Source organism: Enhydra lutris, unplaced genomic scaffold, assembly GCF_002288905.1.
Source record: "Enhydra lutris kenyoni isolate GAN:26980312 unplaced genomic scaffold, ASM228890v2 scaffoldscaffold15, whole genome shotgun sequence".
NCBI lineage: Eukaryota > Metazoa > Chordata > Mammalia > Carnivora > Mustelidae > Enhydra > Enhydra lutris.
Genome location: NW_019154099.1, coordinates 51,236,797 through 51,260,345, shown reverse-complemented (window position 1 = coordinate 51,260,345; position 23,549 = coordinate 51,236,797). Strand labels below are relative to the sequence as shown.

At 42.8% G+C, this 23,549-nt stretch overlaps 1 protein-coding gene across 8 annotated transcripts in view; it reads left to right on the top strand.

Moving 5' to 3' along the window:
• The window catches only part of LOC111147102 (dedicator of cytokinesis 9), a 277,848-nt gene extending 255,520 nt beyond the window's left edge, over nucleotides 1-22,328 (top strand). For 6 of the 8 annotated variants that reach the window (XM_022502995.1, XM_022502993.1, XM_022502988.1 and 3 more), the window contains 8 exons: nucleotides 3,483-3,605; nucleotides 4,334-4,447; nucleotides 6,064-6,210; nucleotides 10,442-10,652; nucleotides 15,759-15,949; nucleotides 19,165-19,265; nucleotides 19,401-19,539; nucleotides 21,530-22,328. In XM_022502995.1, coding sequence (XP_022358703.1) covers nucleotides 3,483-3,605; nucleotides 4,334-4,447; nucleotides 6,064-6,210; nucleotides 10,442-10,652; nucleotides 15,759-15,949; nucleotides 19,165-19,265; nucleotides 19,401-19,539; nucleotides 21,530-21,652 — 1,149 coding nt within the window. In that variant the 3' untranslated portion in view covers nucleotides 21,653-22,328. The other 2 variants (XM_022502992.1, XM_022502994.1) reach the window with 2 other exon arrangements.
• The last annotated feature ends 1,221 nt before the right edge of the window (nucleotides 22,329-23,549 follow it).

Genomic DNA, 23,549 nt, shown 5'->3' with positions numbered 1-23,549 from the left:
ACCAAGGAATATGCAGACTAATTCATTCCTCCAAGAAATTCCCAACTACTGAATATGTGTTAGCACTGTGGGATATTACATAGCCCAGTGGAAGTAAGATGCCATTTTTAAAAAATCACTGCGAAGTAGAAAGCAAAGATTGAAATAGGAGAGATTTGCTTAACTGGCCTGTGAATTTAACCTAACACAGATTTATAGTTTTCAGAGCATTTTGGTGGGTAAAATTTTATTTAATCCCCCTGACCACCAAATTAGATTAGACCTTCATTATATCCCCAGTTTTACTGATATGGAAAGGTAAGTATATTGATACTGACATTATACAGGTTTTATCTAGCTTTTTATAATTAGCGGACCGGTAGAATAATCATAAACATTCGTCATGCTTAGCCTGGGCAGATTCTCTTATTGGAAGAGATTTGAGACAAAACTAAGAAAGATGTACATCTTTATAATAATATACATGCATGAGGAAAAGAGATGGTATTAGAACCTTTTCTGATTTCTTCTTTGTCTATAGCTGTTATGGTAGTTACTATGTAATGTTTAGTGTTTACACTTAAAAGACCAGCAATAAAAGTATAAGACAACTGGTATACCTCTTTATAAGCTTTGGCTCAGAGTGTAGTCATACTGATGATGATTTTATGATTTGTATGTTGTAAACATGACAGAAGAGTTAAATGCCTTACTTTAAAGATCTTTTTTTTTTAAAGTCAGACAGTATTTTCTGGTAAATTGATTCCCAACTGCTGTAGAAATGTTTACTGTTGGGGCGCCTGGGTGGCTCAGCTGGTTAAGCATCTGATTCTTGATCTCACCTCAGGTCTTGATCTCAGGGGCATGAGTTCAAGCTCTGCATTGGGCTCCATCCTGGGTGTTTAGCCTACTTAAAAATTCAACATTAGAAAACCAATTAATATAATTCATTCTATTATTAAAACTGATTTACAGATTCAGAGCAGTTCTGATCACACTCCCATCTGGAGTTTTGGTAGAAATTGACAAAATGAATTCTAAAATTTATATGGAAAAGCAAAGGAACTAGACTAGCCAAAACAGTTTTGAGAAAGTTCGAAAAGTCATACTATCTGACTTTTAAGGTTATTATAAAGCGTTGGTTCTCATTGAGATGATTTTGCCCCCATCCCTTGGGGAACTTTTGGTAATGTTTGGAAATGGTTTTTAATGTCACAGTTTGGGGAAAAGGGGAGAGGAGAAGGTACTGATAGTGGTGTCTTGTCGTAGAAGATAAGGGTGCTGCTAAACATTCTATAGTACATGGGACAGACCGCAGGACAAAGAGTTGTGTGGCTCTAGATATTATTAGTGTCACTGTGGAGACACCCTTCTGCAAAGCTGAATCCAGACAGGGTGGTATTGGCACAGGTTAGACATCTCTTATCAACGGAACAAAATAGAGAAGCCAGAAATAGACCCACACACATATGGTTCGGTCGATTTTCTTCCCTAGTCATTCAGATAATACAATTTATTTTCTTTGCTTTAGTAGAACACATAGTATATTTGATACCTAGAGAAGATCATTTTTTAACACTTTTCTTGTCTTTTTTTCTTTTTTCTATTTTTAATTTAAATTCACTTAATTAACACATAGTGTATTATTAGTTTCAGAGGTAGAGTTCAGTGATTCGGTGATCATCAGTCTTATATAATACCCAGTTCTCATTACATCACGTGCCCTCCTTAATGTCCATCACCCAGTTACCCCATCTCCCCCCACCCACCCGCAGGAACCCTCCTATGATTAATTGTAGGTTCAGCTGATTTTTGACAAGGATTCAAAGGCAGTTCAGTGGAGAAAGGATAGCATTCATCAAATGGTATTGGAATAATTGGACATTCATTTAAAAAAAATTTGACTCATACTTTACACTATATTCAGAAATTACTCCATGGATCATAGACTTAAATGTAAAACTCCTGGAAGAAAACATAAGGAGAAAATCTTTATGGACTTGTATTAAAGATTTTTCTTAATATGTAAAACACAACCCAGAAAATAAAAACTTGATAAACTTCATCAGAATCAAAAACTTCTGCTCTTCAAAAGACACTGTTAAGAAAATTCAGTCACAAACCACAGACTGGGAGAAAATTACAAACCGTGTGCCTGAAAATGGACTTTTATGCAAAATATGTAAAGAACTCTCAAAACTCAATAAACAACCCTGTGGAAAAGTGAGCCAAAGATTTGAATAAATACTTCACCAAAGCTATAGAGATGACAAAAAAGCACATTAAAATGTGCTCAATGACATTGATGAAGTCCCACATAAATGGGCTTCAACAATAAAGTTTGAGTAAATTGGCTTCCATTAGGAAATCCCAGAAAGACAGACAGCAATAAGTGTGAATGTTTAACAGAGTTATCCTTGATGTAGCTGCTTTGGGAAGGAGGGGGAGCTCCACTCTGTTAGTAAGGCACATGGGCCCCTGGCTGGCTCTGAGATGGTTGTCGGCCCCAGTCAGGCTCCTTGCTACCTGTTGAGTCTGGGCCAGTGAGAACACTTCCTTCCCAGTATTCTGGGACAAGATCCTAAAATTCATCCTGATGGGCCCGTTCAGTTCACATTCCACAGATGATGAAACAATGACTGAGGTCAGGAAGTAGATTCATGCTAATTAGTTTATACCTGAGCCACATGCCCTAACCCCTGAGTCATGGGAAGTGTTAGCTCCTCCCAGAGGTCCTCCCAAGTCCTCCCAAGGACTTTTATAAGAGGCGGGTGACTACCCAAACTTCAGCAGATAGAAACTTCCAAGGAAAGGTTGTTGGTGAGGCTGGCATCACGCCTTCCATGTGCCATCACCAAACTGTTCCGAGATGCTTGACTTGGCTTGAAGTCACACTTAGTAATTTCATGTCTCAGCATTGTCATTGTTTCTCAGAAAGGAAAAAATTAAAATTTTTTTCTTTTTTTTTTTTTTTAAGATTTATTTATTTACTTTAGAAAGAGAGCAGAAAGGAGAGGAGAGCGAGAGAGAGAATCTCAAGCAGGCTCCCTGCCAAGCGTGGAGCCCAACGGAGGGCTCGATCCCACAATCTGCAGATCATGATCCAAGCCAAAATTAAGTCTTGTCAGACCCCAACCGACTGAATCACCCAGGTGCCCTTGGGGGAAAAAAAATTCTCTAAATTATAATTTTAAGAAGAGAACCAAACACGGATTGAGAGCCTGTGTGAAGCTATCAGTATCCATTTTTTCCCATCGTATATAACTACTACACAGGCATATAATGTGACCCTTCATTTCCGCTTATAATGTTTGGAAAGTGGCTCATTAAAAAAGAACGTAGTGATGAGCTATTTATTACAAGTGTGGAAGTTAGTGTTTAGAAGTAATGTATTTTGAAATTTTCCTCCTAGCCATCTTAACTGGTTAAACATTCTGCAAAGAATACAATGTCATGTTTCCTGTAACACTCTTCTCTGGCCCGTGGCCTTCTTTCTTGATCAGGATGTGCTCATGGAGCTTCTAGAGCAATGTGCAGATGGACTCTGGAAGGCTGAACGCTATGAGCTCATCGCTGACATCTATAAACTCATCATCCCCATTTACGAGAAACGAAGAGATTTCGAGGTATCAGAGTGGTTTGTTTTTTCCTGTTTGAGAGGACAATGGGGTGACACATACACGCAAACCTTCTTACATGCAAAGAGAACAAGCAGGCCATGGTCAGAGGTGACCTGTGGTCTCTGACCCTCCGTGTGACGCTGGAGGTCACCACCTGCCGAGCCACTATACATGGCCCACACGGGCCCTGCCTCCATACGGACCCCAAATCTCAGAAAACAAGGATTGGCAATTGTAGCACCCAGTTTTGAAAGATTGCCAAGAACCGAGTTTTACAATCACCAGCTTCCTTCTTCCTCAGAGTTCCTCCTTGCTCCCTCCACGCGGGAAGCTATTGTCCCTGCCACCATTCCTGGGCTAGGGAGGTGGTCCAGCTTCTTGTAGCTTATCAAAGAAGGTAGGAAAAGCAAAGACTAAAATCGTGATTTGTAGGACTAATTTACCATCTCTGACATTTGATGTTAACTTGAAAACAGAGGTTGCTTCCTGCAACGTGGAGATTTAATGGATCCTCAATATGCAAAATAGCTCTTTGGGTGGAAAATACTGTAATTGAAAAGTGGTCATTACCAATTATGCACTCGAGACACTCCTGATTTTTTTCTTTTTTTTTTGCATTTTGTTTCTTTTGCTCAAGTCCAAGGAATTTTTACCTCTGTGATTTCATTTAATTGTTTTAAATCTGATTCTACTAGTTGCAAGTGGGAGGAAATGGGTTTTGTTCTGCTTTTCAGAGGCTGGCCCATCTGTATGACACACTACACCGGGCCTACAGCAAAGTGACCGAGGTCATGCACTCAGGCCGCAGGCTCCTGGGGACATACTTCCGAGTGGCCTTCTTTGGGCAGGTAAGCCTCCTCTCTGTTCTGCAGCCCTCCTAAGTCCTTGGTTTTTTTTTTTTGTTTGTTTTGTTTTGTTTTTGCTTTTTTAATTCTATGAAGTTATATTTTATAAATTTTCTATTTTCTATAAATGCTGATTTGATGAATTTGTCATACTTAGTATGATTCTTATCTTCCTTGGCAGTAAACTCTCTGCTTTTTTTTTTCTTTCTGTCTTTTCTTTATTACTTTCTTAAGGCAGCGGTAAGTTCTCCCTCCATAAGATATTTTTAGCACACCTTTGGTACCTCAGTGTGGTTTGCAAGTTTCCTTTTCCAGTCTGTATGTATATCTGTCTGGTCATTACAAACTCCAAAAAAAAAAAAAATTTAACATTTTATTCCATTTACAGAAATAAATCACCTGTTTCCTTATACATCTATACTGCATGTTTTAAAATGAAAATTAAGACTTTTTCAGTTTCCTGTGTTCCCTGTGCATCTCTATCTTTTGTAGTATAATATCTCCACAAGTTTATTTACCCTTGTCATAGTTCAGAAACCCTGTGGAAAAGGGTTCATTTAAATTTAACTGCAAGTTTAACCTCCAAGTCTCTAACATGATTAAATGGCATTAAGTTATTATAATTTATTTAGGGTGTGTGGTTTTCTATGAGCATTATATAACCTTCGATTTACTCTGTTATTGTCTTTTATAACTTCATAGCAATACCAGTTCACAGACAGTGAAACAGATGTGGAGGTAATTATAGTAAATGCTTAAAAAGCAAGTAATGTAGTGAAATTACTGCATCTAAACTTCTAGTTTGATGTGGGTGTTATTTGTCTCATTTAGCCTGCATTTTTTTTTTCATATGCTATGTATTTTGCACCATTTTCTCTTTTATTTTAGATGAGAAACTTTTTTTTTTTTTCATTTCTTTCAAGTATTAACCCCAATCTGGACTTTAAAATTTTCAACCTTTTTCACTTCCCATGCAATTCTAAGCCTTTTTGTATTCAGACATGATGGGTGCTGAACCACATGCCAACCAGTGAGAGCGAAACTGTTTTCTGATTATCGTTCCCCAGCCCTTTCATATTTTTCTCATAAATAAAGCAAAACAGAACTTACACACCCTTCAGATAACTTTTGCGGAACCTGCTCCAGACTGGAATGTTTTTGTTTATGCCGAAAAGTCCTGTGTAAATGGGGGAGGCCAGTGAGGGGAGAGTATGTGCGTTTCCGAGGCCCGCCCGGAGCAGGCTGCTGAACCACTCGTTAGTGAGCTCTGCTTCTTGGGAATGTGAAACAGGCTTGAATCCATCATTCGATCCCGAGAAAACAGTCTTGAATCCCTGATCCTCCATTTCACTCAACACTTAATGACAGCATTCTTGAATGAGTTTGCAGTTCTGTGTTTTCCTTTATCTCTGCAGCCCGACTTCACATTATTATCATTTTCCTTTCCTCTTCAGAAAGCCTGTTGAAGTAGGATTTTGTTTTAGACTCATCCTCCCCACCCCTGCTTTTTTTTTCTTTTTTTCTTTTTTTTTTTAACCCATATAACACAAGCATCCTTCCTGGGTGGTAAACCTAGGGCTTATAGTTGGGACTAGCTCTAATTGTGCTTTATGTCACAGGGATTCTTTGAAGATGAAGATGGAAAAGAGTATATTTACAAAGAACCCAAACTCACGCCTCTGTCAGAAATTTCCCAGAGACTCCTTAAACTTTACTCAGATAAATTTGGTTCTGAAAATGTCAAAATGATACAGGATTCTGGCAAGGTATGGCCATGTTTGGGAATATTTTATAGCAATATAATACTGTATTATTGATGGATTGATGATGCGTGATTGGTCATATGTATTCATAAATGTGTATAGTGGGGGAGAAACAGGAAAAACTAAGAATGGTTGGCCTTGAGTAATAAGTGTAATTTTTTTCTTCTTGACACCTTTCTGTGATTTCCGATGTCCTTCATTAAGTAAAGATTTCATTATTTTAAAAGATTATTTTTTTACAGGATGCCTAGGTGTCTCAGTCAGGTAAGCATCTGCCTTCGGCTCTGATTATGATCCTAGGGTGCTAGGATTGAGTCCCACGTCAGGCTTCTTGCTCGGTGGGGAGTCTGCATCTCCCTCTGCCTACCGCTCCCCCTGCTAGTGCTCGTGCACTCTCTCTCTCTCCCTCTCTGGCAAATAAATAAATAAAATATTTTAAAACAAAAAATACCTTTTACAAAGTAACGTCTGAAAGGATATACCACTTTCAGCATGATGATGGACAGATGGACAGACTGATGGACAGACCAAGGAAGGAACTAACTAGCCAGCATGTTTGTAGGAATGAGATCTAGGATGTCTGTTTAAAGCGGGTGTCCTCTGCTGTATTGCTCTTAGGAAGACCTTTTCTGAAATTATACGTTTCTCTGTATTTTTATGTGTTCCACTGTCTTCGGGACATCTCCAGGAAGTTGGGTATCCCTTTGTTTCCTGAAATTCAGGCTGAGATAGATCTCCTGTTTTTTGCCTTAAAAATGTCCTCCTGCTAAATGAAAAGTCAAACAAATGAATAAACAAACACAAAGCAGAATCCGACTATAAATACAGAGAACAAACCAGTGGTTGCCAGGAGGGAAGGGGGCGGAGCGATGGGCAAAATGGCTGAAGGGGAGTAGGAGATGCAGGCTTCCGGTTAGAAGCACAGCGCCAGGAACGTGGTCAGTGCTACTGTAATAGTGTCGCGTGATGACAGATGGTAGCTGCATTTGTGGGGAGCACGGCTTAACGTATAGAAATGTTGAATCACCATGTTGTACACCTGAAACTAATGTAATATTGTGTGTCAGTTACACTTCAGTTTAAAAATAATAAAAATTGGGGCACCTGGTTAGCTCAGTTGGTTAGACATCTGACTCCTGGTTTTGGTTCCGATGATGATCTCCTGGGTCATGAGATCAAGCCCTGTGTGGGCCTTTGTGCTCAGTGGGGAGTTGGCTTGAAGATTTTCTCCCTCTGCCCCCCGCCCCCAGCTCATGCATGTACACATGTACTCCCTGTCTCTAAAATAAATAAATCTTTAAAAGAAATAAAATTAAAATAATGTAAATAAATAAATATTAAATATTAAGCAAACAAAAATGTCTTCCTGCTCAGTTTCCAGCAGTGATAAGCTCTACATCCTTCTAAATTCACCCCTTTGGGGAATCCCTAGTTCATTTTCCATCCTGAGCCCTGCTTTGGAAATCCTAGTCTCTGAAATCTGTTTCCTTGAGGCCCTTTTTTTCTCCAGGGAAACATCTTCCAGTTTCCTGCCCAACTGGTAGATGAGGGACAAGGAAACAGGTAATTCTGGATTCCGGATGCAGGACCTGAGCAAGGGTTGAAGGTCCCATGTTCGGTCTGCAAGCTTTGACCTGCCTGCCCTGTGTTCTGCTCTGTACCTTTGCCCCTGCTTTCTGCTGAGACTGGTAAACCCACTTAGACTTTTCCCAGACCAGTTTCTCCAAGGGGCAGCCCTCTTCTGTCTTGGGAGGGGATGAGGGAAGGGAACCTTGGAGTTTGGCCACTCCAAATAGACTTTGGCCACTCGTCTTGGTTTCCACCTTACTCCCTCCCCAGTCACCCTAATCCTGTTGCTGGTCTTTCTAGACATCAGTCCATTCAGGCAGCTGTAACAAACACCAGAGACTGGGCAGCTTATAAACAACAAAAATTGCTCATAGTTGCTGTGGTTGGGAAGTCCAAGAAAAGGCACCAGCAGATTCTGTGCCTGGTGAGCTGCTTCTTCCTGGTTCACAGACAACCGTCTCCTCTCACTGTGTCCTCACATGGTAGAAGGGGTGAGGAAGCTCTTTGGGGCCCCTAATATAAGGGCATGAATCCCACTCCTGGGGGCATCACCCTCATGACCTAATCACCTCCCACCTGTCAGTACCATCGCATTGAAGGTTAAGATTTCACTCTGAGAATTTGGTGGGAGGATAGAGGGTTAGTCCATAGCAGCAGGCTTCTGAGAGGGGCTCTGACTCACTGGTTACCCCTCTGTGTGGGAACTTAGACTAGAACTTCTATCATGACTGAGTGCTGTTTTCCTCAGGACTCTTCTTTGTCCCACCTGCATGGGAAAACAGGGACTCCGCCAGGTTAGGTAGCACACCTCCGTGCAAGTGCCTTCTAGAAATTCAGTAAATGCTCTCATCCACTGCTGTCTTCTCTCCTCCTTCCTTGCTCCTCACAGGTTAATTCTGTACTGCATTTGAACAGAGTTGCACGAAGGAAAGGGATAAACACACACTGTTGGTCTGTTTTTAACCAGAAACCTCAACATGATCTTATGAAGACCTCCTTTTTTCTTAGACCAAATTACTCATATCCGATTGCCTTTTTTTCCTCTGAAACCGAAATCTTTGTCCAGGTCAAACTGTGGCTTTAACATTGTAACCTCATCTCAGGGTTCTCATGTGTTCTTCTGCCCCCAGACACCAATCCTCTGCTCTTCCTGCTGATATTGACATGGACCTACAACTTTGGAAATGAAGTCTAGGGAAATACCCCTGAAAAAATAGGCAAGCACGTGGTTTCCATTGCTTTTAAATTGGTTCTGCTGAGGAGAGTTACATTTCTAGGTTTGAGTATAGTTACAGGAATTGGCCAGATGGCTGTTTCTAAAATAGAAGTAATAACTCATGACTTTTTGATTTTCTTAAATTCCAAAGTTTTAGGCACATTTGCACCTATTTCTCATTTTTCTTCACACACATCCCCGTTGAGAGGACAGTGGTGCCTGGTAACTTGAGACCCACAAAACCTCATTCGTTTGTTGGCCCCAGTTCCAGAACTGTCTCCAAATTCTCTGCAGTCATTTCTGTCAGACCCCTTTTTATTGCTCTGCAAGCTTAAATACGATTCATATGTGCAAAATTGATTTGTCTCCCTAATAAATTACCTGTTGTGCTTGTATGGGAAATGCCTGTGTTTCGTGTTCTGGGGCGTCCCAGACGTTAGCAATGCAGTTCTAAAAGCATTTATGTGCAGAGTCAAACAGGAGCTAAACTTACAGTTAGATGAGTCTCAGATTAGTCTGTATGTGTATTAAAGTAATTCATCCACATCTGTTTACATCTAATCTCTCTACAGATTAATTATAATTTGAGGCTCTAGGTGTTAAACATTATTACTAAAATAAACACATATAAAACTACAGTTCAGGAACCCAGCAGAAAAATCCACGCAGGGAAGTCATTCACTAGCATGATGTCTTAAAAAAATTCAGTGTCATGAAAAAGAGGTGGAGAATTCTAGATTAAATATGATCATCGACTAGATTCTGCTTCAAACACAAAGAGCCACATTTGAGGAACTTTAACGGAGTGCGTACTGAGTGATATTATGGGTTAAGTTAATTTTACTAGGTATAATATATTATGGTCATGGGGGAGAATGTCCTCATGTTTAGGAGATGCTGGCTGAAGTGGCATCATGGATACCACTTACTTTGAAATGGTTCAGCTAAAACAAAATGTCTACGTGTGTATGTGTAAGTATCCGTCCACCTGTGTGTATGCGTGTGTGTGTTTGGAACAAAGCATGAGCAGTTGTTCTAAGTGGTGGGTATGTGGCTGTTTGTTGTACTATTCCAGCTTTTCTAAATTTTTCCAGATCTTTTATTTCTTTATTTTAAAAGATTTTATTTATGTATTTACTTGAGAGCACGTGTGTGCGTGTGTGAGCGCAGGAAGGGGCAGAGGGACGGGGACAAGCAGATTTCCTGCTGAGTAGTGTGGGGGGGAGCCCAGCCAGGGGGGGGGGGGGGGGGGGGGGGGGGGGGGGCTCAATCCTGCAACCCTGAGATCATGACCTGAGCCAAAATCAAGAGTCGGACATTTCACCGACTGAGCCCCTCAGGTGCCCCTCCAAATCTTCTATTAATAAAAAGTGGAAAGACAAGCTTTGGGATGCTTGGAAGGAGTCTTTCAAGTAGTACCAATCTCCCATTTTGTTTATTCATTTAAAGGTCAACCCTAAGGATCTGGATTCCAAGTACGCATACATCCAGGTGACTCATGTGATTCCATTCTTTGATGAGAAAGAATTGCAGGAAAGGAAGACGGAGTTTGAGAGATCCCATAACATTCGCCGCTTCATGTTCGAGATGCCCTTCACTCAGACGGGGAAGAGGCAGGGCGGGGTGGAGGAGCAGTGCAAACGGCGCACCATCCTGACAGGTACGGTTCCCCGGCTTCTTCCTTGAAGAATCGTGTCCAGACATGAGCCTGGACACCAAGGTGAAGAGCTCTTCACAAGGGATCCAGAAGCTTCTAGAATGAAGGGCCCTTCGAGCTTCGTTAACTTTCCCGTGTCCATTTCAGTTTAATATTTATCTCGTGCTTACTTCGGAGGACTCCTGACACTTTTCTACTTACCTGTTAGCACCTCCTTCTTTGACTAGAGCAGAAGTTCATATACAGAGTCAAGTCACTGACCCTTTTTAGAATCTGGTGAAAATAATGGACCTTATCTCCTCCGAGTAATATGCACAGGTCTTGAGGTGATTTACAGACTCCTTCTGAAACCCATGTGGACCCCGCTCTAGACCTCTCTAGGCCCAGGGTCCCAAGAGCCCCTGCACACAGTTCTGTGTCTCCCTCACAGGAAGGGACCCCTTGTGTATCTTTATCTCACAGGTCCCAGCACGAACCTGCTCAGGGATTGTAGGCTGAGTGAATAAATGGGATATGAGTCTGGAGCCCTTCCACTTCATCTCCAAGAGTGGCTGGCCAACCTCAGCTTGAATGCCTCCACTGCCAGGAAGCTCACTGCCTTCCGAGGCTCTCCGCTGGGCTATGACTGAGTTTTCATAGATTCTTGGACACTGTGTAGCCATCGAGAACCCAACCTCAGAAATGTGTTTTGCATCATTTCCCAGTTCCTGGCGGTGTAGAATCATCTTGGGCATCATTTTTACCTTCTTTGGGGGAGCCTGACCCACCCACTTGTGGGTTAGGGTCAGCAGCATAACAGGGATAACCTAAAAGAAAATACTTTCTTGACTCTAAAAAAAAAAAAACAGAAAAAATCAGTGAGGAGGCCTGCTCAGAAAGCCAGGTATGTCTACACCCAGTGTTTCAAAGAGCGGTCATTAAGCTCAACCAGGAAGGTCCCTGTCGCTTGTCCTGAAGTCAATGTTGCAGGGTGGTCCGGCGGGTCACTAAGACGGAACCCTGTGATGCTGAGTGCAGAGAGCACCGTTAAGATGCCGCATTTCACATGGGCCTCTGCTCTGTCCACTGATTTGGACACTTGGAGTGGGTGAATTTGTATCTCAGTAAAGCTATTACCATAGAAAGACGATGACTTATCGTGAAATAGCTCAGAACAGTGTATTGGGGAATCCTCTACCCTTCCTAGGAAGGAACTGAGATAAAAGTTAAAATAAAAAACAGAAAGCCTCCATTCTTAAAGAGCCCCTACTCCTGCTTTTACAGTAAAGACAACCTGTAAAACACAAACAGCGCTGTCCTCGACAGGGGTAACCCCTCCCCAGCTGGAAGTGAATGTTTCCTAATGGGCACAGTTGCAGATTTCTTCTTCTTAGGACAGCTCCGTTTCTCGGGGGAGCCATTTTGCTGGCTTCGGCTGTTTATCTCTCCAGCTGTCCTGACTAAGTCAGCGCTTATCACACTGGTCCCGGACCCGCAGCATCAGCATCACCCAGGAACTTCCGAGACATGCAGATTCTCGTGCCCCGCCCAGCCCCACTGAATCCGAAACTCTGGGTGTGGGCCCTGTTGAACAAGCCCCGCCCCCGCTAGGGGATTCTGGCGCAAACTACGCGCTGCTGCTTCAGATACGCCAAGTTCGCTGATGAGTCAGGGTGAGGATTTTTTTATTCGCATGAGTCCGCTCAGGTAGCGTTACTGATCTATAAACAGTTATTACCATAGGGTGTTTCCTGGCCAGATTCCCTTCAGGGTTACGGTTGACCATCTGGTCACAGAAATATTTTTGAGTGGCTGAACAAGAGCCAAGCTCCCTGCCTTCCAGGAAGGAGGAGATACAGAATCTGAGCACTGCAGAGAGAGGTGAAGGAGCCCCCTGGGTTGTCGGCTCAGCTGTGAGGATGAGAACGTGTGGGCGGAATAGAGCCCGGGCCGGGGGCCTGCAGATCCGGGTCGGTGCTCAGCCGTGGGATCTTGGGCAAGTCACTTACCCGCTCCCCGTGCCTCAGTTCCCTCACCTGTAAAATGAGGGTTACGCTATCCATCTTGTGTTAAAGAACTTTGTAAATTATACCGGGGGGGAAAGAATGTACTCTGTTTTGTTGGATTGTGCTGGATCTTAGCTGCCTTTGAGCCCCTTGCCTTTTGAGGCTGCTGCTGCGCCAGAGGGGTTGACAGTACAACAAAACACCCCAAAAAGTATAGTTTTTGTCCTGAAAGATCTCAAAATATCACAAGCATGGTTGGGCATCATAAAGATTTAAAGAATGGGTTAGGAAAAAATGGTACTAAATGGTACTAAACACTAAAAACACATAAGCTAGGGGTGCCTGGGCGGCTCAGTCAGTTGAGTGTCTAACTCTTGATTTTGGCTCAGGTTGTGATCTCAGGGTCATGAGATCGAGCCCTACGTCGGGCTTCACGCCCAGCAGGGAGTCTTCTTGGGAGTCTCCTTCTCCCTCTGCCTTCCCCCCAGCTTGCTCAAGCTCACTCTCTCTAAATAAAGATATAAATAAAATCTTTAGCACGTAAGCTCTATATCAACTTTCAGTAAAGATACACCAGTATATTCTGAAGACTTTGAACTTGAGAGTTTTCCCTTATGTTATTATTTCTTTAGGTTCTTAATTCCATTGCTTTGCTTCAAACCAACCTTTGACCGTCCAAGTTGTAGGGGAGCCCTGGCCCTCCCTGCCCTCTGAACCCGGCAGAGGCTCACTTCCCTGGATTGGTCAGTCTGCTGGAATTGCGGGATCATTTGCAAAACCTAGTGATCACCCTGCAGGCCCCTTTGCTGTACCTTTCTGAGCCTGCCTCCCAGCTTGATCCCCTCCTACAGAATTCCTGCTGTGGACATTCTTCCCAGTCACTCACTATTCCAGAGTCTTCCAAATCCTGTCAAGAATCCCAGGAGGGATTGTCCGGGTATTGTCCGGCTCTTCATGTTCTACTCAGTCTCACCAGACTGTAGAGGCACCCACCCCTCTCAGCCACCTCTTCCCCATCCTCCCACCCAGTCAGTCCTCGAATTTGCCACCTTCCAGGCCACTTCGTTCTTTCATTTAGCCACTTGGGCAGTAACACACTCATTAATTCAACAAATGTATGGGGCGCTGGCAGTGTTCCAGCCTGCCATAGTGACAAAACAGAGATCTCTGCAGTTTACCTTCCAGGAGGAGGAGACAGACAACAAGCAGTAAACATTCCTGTACTGGAAGTGAATGTGTGTTCTAGACAAACGCAAAAGGAGATCAGACATGCGAGGTTGACTGGGGAGGGTGGCAGTTTAAATGGCGTAAACTGGGGAGGCGACACTCAATCCAGACTTGAAGGAGGTGAGGGGGTAGATCATGCAAACATCTGGAGAGAGAAGGAGCTGTCAGGGCCAAGGCCAATGGCGCGGGTGCTTGTATGCAGCACATTCAGGGGACAACCAGCGGGCCGGCGTGGCTGGAACTGAATGACTCTGAGGGAGAGTGGGAAGATGGGGCCAGCAAGGAAGGCAGGGGGCGACCCAGCTGCACAGGCCTGCTGGGCTCAGGCACAGGCGCTGCGTTTTCTGTGTTATCATACTCTGCTTTGCTCCTCTACGTCTCCAGTTACCATCGCAAGACTCAGGACTTTCACGCTGAGTGAAATCCATATAGTCCACGGACAGCTCACAAATATCCTTGGAATTTGTTTTTCTCTCGTAAGCAGTGCCGTTGTCACAACACAGCCCTCAGAAATTCTGTGATTTGACATGGCCGTTAGCCTCCTGAAACACTTCCATGGGACTTGGTACAAACCCACTGCAGTTGCGCTCATCTGTAAAGCACTTTCTGTCCACATCTCCCTGCTCCCTGGCGGAAAGTGGCAACACCCGGTTCTTGTCACACTACCAGAGAAGTGTTAGGTTCAAGGGGGGTTATCAATCCCAGTGGCTGCCACTCAAAACTATCTACAAGGACTGCAAAGGAAATAGGAGACAAGACCTTTGGCCTTGGATTGGTTAAAAAAAACAGAAACACTTAGGGACTGGAACAGGCCTGTAAGAGTGTGACAGTTCAGGCTACGGCAGGCTGAACACCTCCGGCTTTTCTAGACTCCAGATGGTCTATCTGAACTCTGTGCTCCATGGTGCTGGCCCTGTTTTCTCATTTTGTCCTTTCTACGTAAACTCTCCCAGCCACTTAGTAAAGAGCAGTGGTCCGAACATAACGCTCCTATCTTACCTTTGCTCATTAAAAACTAAACTAAGCTGTTAAGCATATAGATTTATGTCTATTCATAAACATATATTAAATAAAGGTACTATAGATATTTATACATCATGTAAAGCAACAAGTTAGAAATTGAAACAGACCCAAATTAGAAACTGGCTGTTTTTCTCTTCATTTTTAAACTGTTTGGTGTTGATACGTTCTGATAGCTTGTTATGATAAATGAAAACAATACTGATTGGCTTTCTTGTAGCAAAAAAACTATAAGAAATAGTAAATGTTTTTATCTCTGTTTTTTATTCTTTATGTTTCAGAATATCTTTATCATAGTGTGACTTCAGTAGTTTGTGAGATTCTGGTTCCTAAAATTCTTTGCTGGGAAATATAGTCTCACTTGGTCTTTTTTGTGGATTTCTCTGATTTGTGCAAACTCAAGCATGGGATTCAAAGTTCTATAGAGAAATGAATGTTCTCAAGGATATGTTTATGGAGCAATTTTCTGGGCTTAAAATCTGTTCTGTGAGATCTCAGAATGGTGTACTGTTCTTTATATCTTCCAAGCCATCTTTTACATACTAGCTCTTTCAGATCTCACAGCTTCCAAGGAAGGGAAAGCATTTATGGTTAAGAAAATTGACCACGTAATGATAAAGTGATTTCTTCAAACACACACTTCTCACATTAAAGCTTAACAAGGACCCAGCTCTTTTGACGTCATAAGATCCAGCCTATCATTAAACATATGCGGTGATAAAGGAAAATAGTATTCTGGTCCCACAAAATCCTGGCCTCTGCCTTGGGCAAGCTTTGGGTTCCTTACCTCTAACATGAGACTACTGAGTATTTCTACCTCAGTAACTGTAAAGATGGTGCGAGCTGCGGAATGATTCTGGGACCCATTCCTCCACAGCAATACACTGCTTCCCTTACGTGAAGAAGAGGATCCCCGTCATGTACCAGCACCACACCGACCTGAACCCCATCGAAGTGGCCATTGACGAGATGAGCAAGAAGGTGGCCGAGTTCCGGCAGCTGTGCTCCTCAGCTGAGGTGGACATGATCAAATTGCAGCTCAAACTGCAGGGCAGCGTGAGCGTTCAGGTGAGCCGAGCACTGGACACAGCAAACCCAGGGCAGCAGGTGCCAAGGCTAATCTGGACCTTGGTCAATTTCAAGTCCAGCCAGGTTGAGTGTAGCTTCTCTGCTTACCTGGTGATCCCGCTTACCTTCCAGGATCTGTGCAGTTTCTCCTGATACCAGAGGAGGGCGGTAAACTAGGGCCCCCACCTAACTCCACTTGTAGAGAGAGCGCCCCCTGAGCTGTCTGCTAGGGCCCTGAGACAGCTCTCCATATGAACCTTTTTTTTCCCCCCATTTTTTTCAGTTTTTTCGGTTTGGGGAATTCGAGTGGCCTAACCAGAAGCATTAAGACTCTTCTAAATATAAAGAAGCTGTAGGTTTCCTTATAAAACTGTTGTTTTTTGGTTTCTATGAATTTATAATCTGGAAAAGTACCTTAAGTTTCACTCTCTTAATTTCTGATTTACAGAAATTCTTTATTTTAATATAACTCAATTAATTACTTTTTCCTTAAGTGGTAGCATTTTTGTGTCCTCTGTAAGAACTTGGTTCTTAAGTCTGTCTCGAAAATGTTCTATATTTACTTCTTTTGTTTGGCATTCCTATATTGATTTGCAATCCATCCAGAATGGATTTTTGTATGTGGTAACAGATAACGGCAAGATACATTTTTTTCCATATAGCTGTCCAGCAATGTGCACCATTTATGGAAAAGATCATTTTTGTTCTAAGTACTGACTATACATATATGTTCAACTGTGAAAATTTAACAAGCTATGCTCTCATATATACCTTTTGGTTTGTATATAATACTTCAAAGTTACTGGTTTTTAAAGGGTATCTTACTTACGTGTTTTCCTAGGAAATTGGTAAATGTTAAATCACCTCTTTACAGTGATTAGTATGCTTCTTGACTTTATTGATTTTAAGTATATATAAATAATTTTAGCATATATTACACACACACACACACATGCGCGCGCACACACACACACATACACACACACATATTTTCATAGCTAATTCTTTTCTCTTTCAGAAAGGGTGCATTTGGGTGCCTGGGTGGCTCAGTTGGTTAAGCGACTGCCTTCAGCTCAGGTCATGATCCTGGAGTTCCAGGATTGAGTCCCACATTGGGCTCTCTACTCAGTGGGGAGTCTGCTTCTCCCTCTGACCCTCTCCCCTCTTCATGCTCTCTCTCCCTCTCTTTCTCTCAAGTAAATAAATAAAATCTTTGGGGGAAAAAAGGGGTACATTTATGAAAGTTGCATTTGGATTGTAATAGCTAAGCTTTAGGGGGTTTTTGGTTCATTTTTTGGAATGAGTTCTTGTCACCTTTTTATCAAATCCACACTGGGTTGTTGCCTAACGTTTTCTAAATACCCTTCACCACAGAAGTAATTACAGATGTTTGAATCTCTTCCCTTATGACCTGAAAGACTTAAGTGCCAAAATAAGTTATCAGGTGAATTTGATAAATATTCCAGCAATATGAGTGATTACATAATGGGGTCAGAGATCACAATTTTCTGCAGTTAAAAAACAAAACCGTTCACTCAGTAACATAGCCCGGGAACATCCAGCCTCTATCAGAACACCAGCAGAGGGGTGTGGGCGCCAGTAAAGGGTGTGCGTGGACAGGTTGAGCTTTCTAAAGGGCAAAATGTGCCCTGCCATTTGACAGTAGCCTCAGAGCTTTATAAATACCCAATCATCAGGGTGCCTGGGTGGCGCAGCTGACTGAGCGTCTGACTCTTGGCTTCGGCTCAGGTCTGATCTCAGGATCTTGAGATCAAGCCCCACTGCAGGCTCTGCACTCCATGAGGAGTGTGAATTTCTCTCTCCTTTCTCTGTCCTCCCCCGCCCCCGCACATACGCATATGCACGCTCTCTGTCAAACAAATAATTCTTAAAAATATATATAAACACCCAGTCATCTTAAAAAGCAAAGATGATTACCCCATGATGAGGAGATTTTTGTACATGTGTACCCACCAAGATAACAACAAAGTTGCAGCTGGAGGAAATTAACTTTACCGTTTTATTTTTGTATTTCTGTAATTCTTTCACCAAGAGCCTTGCTGGGGTTGCTCTTCTGTAAGACAGAGCTATCAAGTGGCTTGTGCGACTCTATTCTCCAAGATCTTGCTTCGTTAGACCTTAGGAAGTCTTATCAACTTTCTTCTTTACGTATCCTTAAAATTGAGTAGATTGTGTCATTTTGGATAATTGGTCATTGCCCAGGTCATTAATGTAGTTCCCCACACAACACCTGCAGTTGCCTGCGGATGACACCTGCGGTTGCCTTTAAGGGTTAGCTAGTTGCTCCTGTCTCTGAGGGCCCACTTCCCACCACTGTGGCCCTCTGTCTCCCTGTCTCTGGTTCTCCTGCCGTTGCTGTGCAAGTCCTGTCCACCGTGGATCAGAACTGCAGCCCAGCTCCTTCGCCAACAGTGACAGAGCAGATAGACAGCCCGCCCTACTTAACTTACCTTCTGAGCCCACCACACCTCCCAGGAAAAATGATGCAGTAATCACATGGTCAGGTTGTTTCTCACACTGTCTCAGAGGCCTGGGACTTTCTTCTTCCCACCCAGTGGGTCTAATTAACCTTCCTGCTCTCCACATTCTCATGTGTCCTAACCTGCCCAACTTCAGAGAACTTTTCTTGGCTGATTGAGAGATGCAGGGTTCTGGTTCACTCCCCCTGTTGTTAGAGGCCCCTAATCTTTGGCATTCAGCCCATTTCACATGGTTACTTCATTTGAAGGTAGCAAGGCAGTTTGCTCATGGCCGTCTACACAGTTCACAGAGGCAAATGGTTGGTTTTTAAAAACCAAAAATATACTATATTCTTTGGCTTTTCACTAAACTCACCAGATCGATGTTAGTTCAATGTAGAGTAGCACAAATACCAGTTGGAAGACTTGGGCTCTGATCTTTTATTTATTGGATGTTCAACCTTGAACAGATGGTTCTGTTTTCCAAACTTGGCTTCTTCCTTCATAAAATGAGCCATCATCTCAAGTGCCCTGATGATGTCTGAGTTGATAAAATCAAATGACATAGAACAACATAAGCTTTGTCCATGGTTTCCTCGTTGGGCTGTCCGTTCCTGGAGGACACGGATCATGACTAACTCAAATGGCATTTTTAGAACCTGCTGACTGAAACCAAATCAGTGATAATGGTCATTTTTATTATAACATCATTTTAAATATTTGTTCTTTATCTAGGTCAACGCAGGCCCACTAGCATATGCCCGAGCTTTCTTAGATGACACAAACACAAAAAGATACCCAGACAACAAAGTAAAGCTGCTTAAAGAAGTTTTCAGGTAAAGCGCACTGGAAATGTCTTTCTCTCATCAAATATCAGTCATTTCTGTGCTCATTCAAGAAAAAGATACTACCAGTTGGACTCACTCTGTGTCCTCAACTTATCTTTATTTCCCTCTCTCACACCATTTTAGGCAATTTGTGGAAGCTTGTGGTCAAGCCTTAGCAATAAATGAGCGTCTGATCAAAGAAGACCAGTTAGAGTACCAGGAAGAAATGAAGGCCAACTACAGGGAGATGGCAAAAGAGCTTTCTGAAATCATGCATGAGCAGGTAGGTGCCGTGCTAGGGTTCTCATTTTGAGCAAGCACACATTAGTTGGGGTCTCGGATACACCCTGTGATGGCCTAAACCTTCTAGAAATTTGATATTTGAAGAAGAAGGTAGCATGCTATCTGCTGCTACTTTCTGAACACAGGTTACTTGGGGGAACAGCTAACAATTCACCCACCTGATACCAGCCAATATGACCAGAGGAGGACAGCGCCCACCTCCCTTTTGTCTCGCTCAGAGTTGGCCATGGTTCAAAGCTCTGTCCCTCCCCACACTAACCTCGTTTAAAACAAAACAAAGCTCTCGCAAGAAATACCCGTAGTGTTCCTAGAAATTTTTTCATTCACCCAATCCTTTGAAAGACCAGGATTTACCAGCCCAGTTTAAGGAATATTCTGTTGCATTAAATGACTTTTGCCACTTCAAAAAATAGAGTTGTTCAGGTTTTGGCTATTTACAGCTGACCTGGGTGCCCCAGTGGATTCTTCACGGCTGCTTCTGTCATGATGGGCATCCTTCCCAGTTACGTTGCTGCTATCACCTTCCTGTAGGGGTTCCTTCCAGTAGGATTACTTATGTGGGCTCAGTAGTCAGAGGGGACAGCTGGCTGGGCAGCCGACTGAATGTCAGAGAGCAACTGCCACAGCATTGCTTTCTCAGAGGTCCATTTTCCATCAACCACAGCGATGACCTCCGAGTCATGGTGCCAGTCTTAATAAGCAACGTTAGCACCTCCATCATATGTAACGACTTTTGTCTGTTCCCTCATAATGGTCTCTCAGTCTTGCAAATGGAAGCCAGGCCCACTTGTGTCAGTTAACATATCATGTGGTAGTCTAGTTAGGACATTTCTGTCATGGGAAACTAATGTAAATGTCTAAGCTCTCACTTGTGTGCTTTTTTCCCTCCTCCATGCTGACACAATCAGATGGGATGGTAATGTCATTTTTCAATTCTATTTTTCGGAACCTCAGTAGACTGCCTTACATAAAGTTAGGACTGTGTTTGAACAACTGTAGACGTTGGCATAAGGACAGTGTGTGTGCAAAAGGAGCCACCCTCTTCTGGACCTTTAGGAAAGTAGAAAAAAATGGAAATGATGAAAGAAAGAAATGTATGAATAATTAAGCAGAAAGGGATGGTCTCGTGGAAGCAAGTGTTTGGAGAAAGCTCGGGGTCTTTTCCACAGAGCTTGCAGGTTCCTGTGTAACGGAGTTTGATCAGTCGGTGTCAGCGTTTGGCACCAGAAGAGATGAAAGTAGGAAAAACATACGGACTGATAATGTGGACGTAAACTCCCATGTTATTTGGACATTTAACACAGGGCTGTACTCTAAGAAACTGCACCTTGAACTTTCCATTATCTCAACAACTAGGAAGAGTATACTCTTTTGAACCCTCAAGCAAAAAAGGGTTATGACCTGGAGTAGACTTGCTTTGGGATTTTCCAGGGGAGCCTCTGAACATTTATGTTCTTCTCAGTTGCCGCCTGGCGGTAGGTCAAGTCTTGCCCTTAGAATTCTCCCCTGCATTACCGAATGTGAAGAGAGACTTGTTCCGGGTCAGACGGGCAGCTGCTCACTCCTTCCCAGGATGGAAGTCCATAAAGCCCTGAGAAAAGGAACCAGTAGAGAAACAGATGCTCAGGATTCATTTTTTAAAAAGACTTTTCCAAGGGACAGGACTAGGTCGTGTCCCTGCCAAGTATGTGTAAGACAGGCTTCACTGCCTTATAATCTGCCGAGTCAAGAAGGTGAGTCTAGAAGGCTCCATTCACTGATTTGTAAAGGAAACAAAACCTGTCGTGCTTGACTTTCTCTGTGTGATCCTGATCTGACAAAGGCCATTTGCTAGTTGAGCTGACACAGTGCCTCCACAAAGCGCCATCATTCAGGGGAGCAGTGACCATCAGGGAATGAATAAATGTTGTCATTGAGAAATGTCGTTAGGGGCATGACACCTGGGTAATGTTGTGTTTCTATGCCTCAAGATTTGCCCGCTGGAGGAGAAGACGAGCGTCTTACCGAATTCCCTTCACATCTTCAATGCCATCAGTGGGACTCCAACAAGCACCATGGTTCATGGGATGACCAGCTCGTCCTCAGTTGTGTGACTTTGCCTCATGGATCACCTGTGGGGATTTGCTTTGTCATTTGCAAATTCAGGATGATCTCCAAAGCTAATCACTGGGCTCATGCAAAACATGGGGATGACCGAGCGCAAGGAGACGTGAAGGGGAATGGGAGAGAAAGGAAATCAAGAACTGTGTTATTTCGTAGCAGATTTTCTAGAGGAGTCATAGGAGGGTACACATATTTTTTTAAATCTTGCTGGCAATATTCAAAGTTTTCATTCTATCTTAACAGAGGTGTTGGTGGACTCTCTTAAGCTGGAGTGAAATTTTATTCTTCCTTACAAAGTAGTATTAAAATAAATGGCCTGGAGTAAACAAGTGTTCTGGAATGTACTTAGCAGGGACAGTAGCGCTAAAATGGAGGCTGGAGTAACGTCCACCTCTAGGCAAAACTGGAAAATCTTGAACATATTTTTTTTTCCTGTGGCACATTCGGGTTGAATACAAGAACTATTTTTGTGACTAGTTTTTGATGACCTAAGGGAACGGACCGTTGTAACTTTTGTACCAGTGAGCCAAGGAGGGTTAGTGCTTTTATACTCACCTACTTGCATTTAAAAGAATATGGAAGCTTAGGAAACTGTGTGAGCTTAAAACTAGTCAAGCAGTTTAGAACCAAAGGCCTCTATTAATACACAAAACTATGCTAAAAATTTAAAAGTAGTACAGTATATAGTTATGTACATACTCTGTCCATACAGTCTCCGCATTCTGTACATACACATATGACATTTCTACATTTTTAATCTCCTCACATCAGCTTCTGCATTAAGTTCAGTTGTGACAGACTTGTTCCGCTCTTCGCATATGCAACACACTTGACCTTTCTGTTTTATCCTTGTACATAAAGAAGTGCAATATGGAGATGTACACAGTCTTTGCTATGTTAGGTTTATAAACTGTTTAAAAAAAATTTCATCCTTTTGCCAAAGTGTTGGAGTGTGTCATCAGTAAATCATAAATCCTGTGGTGAATAGTGGTGTAATTTTAAAGCTTTCACCATGTTATATTTTCTTTTGAGACATTAATTTAGTAATTTTATATTTGGAAAAATAAAGGTTTTTAATTTTATTTAACTAGAATCTCTGCCCTGCTGTAATTAAACATTCTGTACCACACCTGTATTAAAAACAACATTGCTCATTTTCCGGTAGTGAATATTGGGTATTTATTATTTGACAGTCCCAGGAGGGGCAGGATATTGGAGTCCTTGGGGGTGAAATAACATGGTTTATGAAATTTGCTGTAAAATACTTGAGAAGAAAGAAAGAGTGTGGGTGGATGAAACAAGATTGACAAGTGTTGGTAATTGTCGAAGCTGACGTTGGGTACCTGGGGAATCGTTAGACCAATTTGTCTGCCCCTGTGTGTTTTTCCACGATGCAGATTTCAAGAGGCAGGTCTAGGCATCAGATCTGCCAGAGGATTTGCCTAAATGCACTGTTGTGCCACAGTCTGGCTCTGAATTCTTCTAGTCGTTGCTAAATATGCGTAGACACCCCCTTGCCTCTGGCTTTTCCTCTTCAGCTCTATCAAGAGTTCCATCAGCTTCCTCGCTTATTTTGAGATGAGTAACTTGGAAACAAGGTGGTCTTCAATCCCAGCAACGCATTGGCAGCCGAGTGTCCACACACTCTCCGTGACCCACGTTGTCCCAAAGAAAACCAAGTCAAGTGGCAGCTCTCGCTGCAGGGGCTGGGCCTGCCTCTGGGGTACCCAGCGACTGGCAGGTGAGTTCATGGTCACCAGCCCCATATACTTGTGGCGGTGGAAGGAGGAGGAGTCTTTACACAAGAAATAAAATAGCTGCTTTTCCTACTTGAAGGGTTTTAAAGGCTGCTTTTTACATAACCAGTCGAGGGGAAAAAAGGTGATG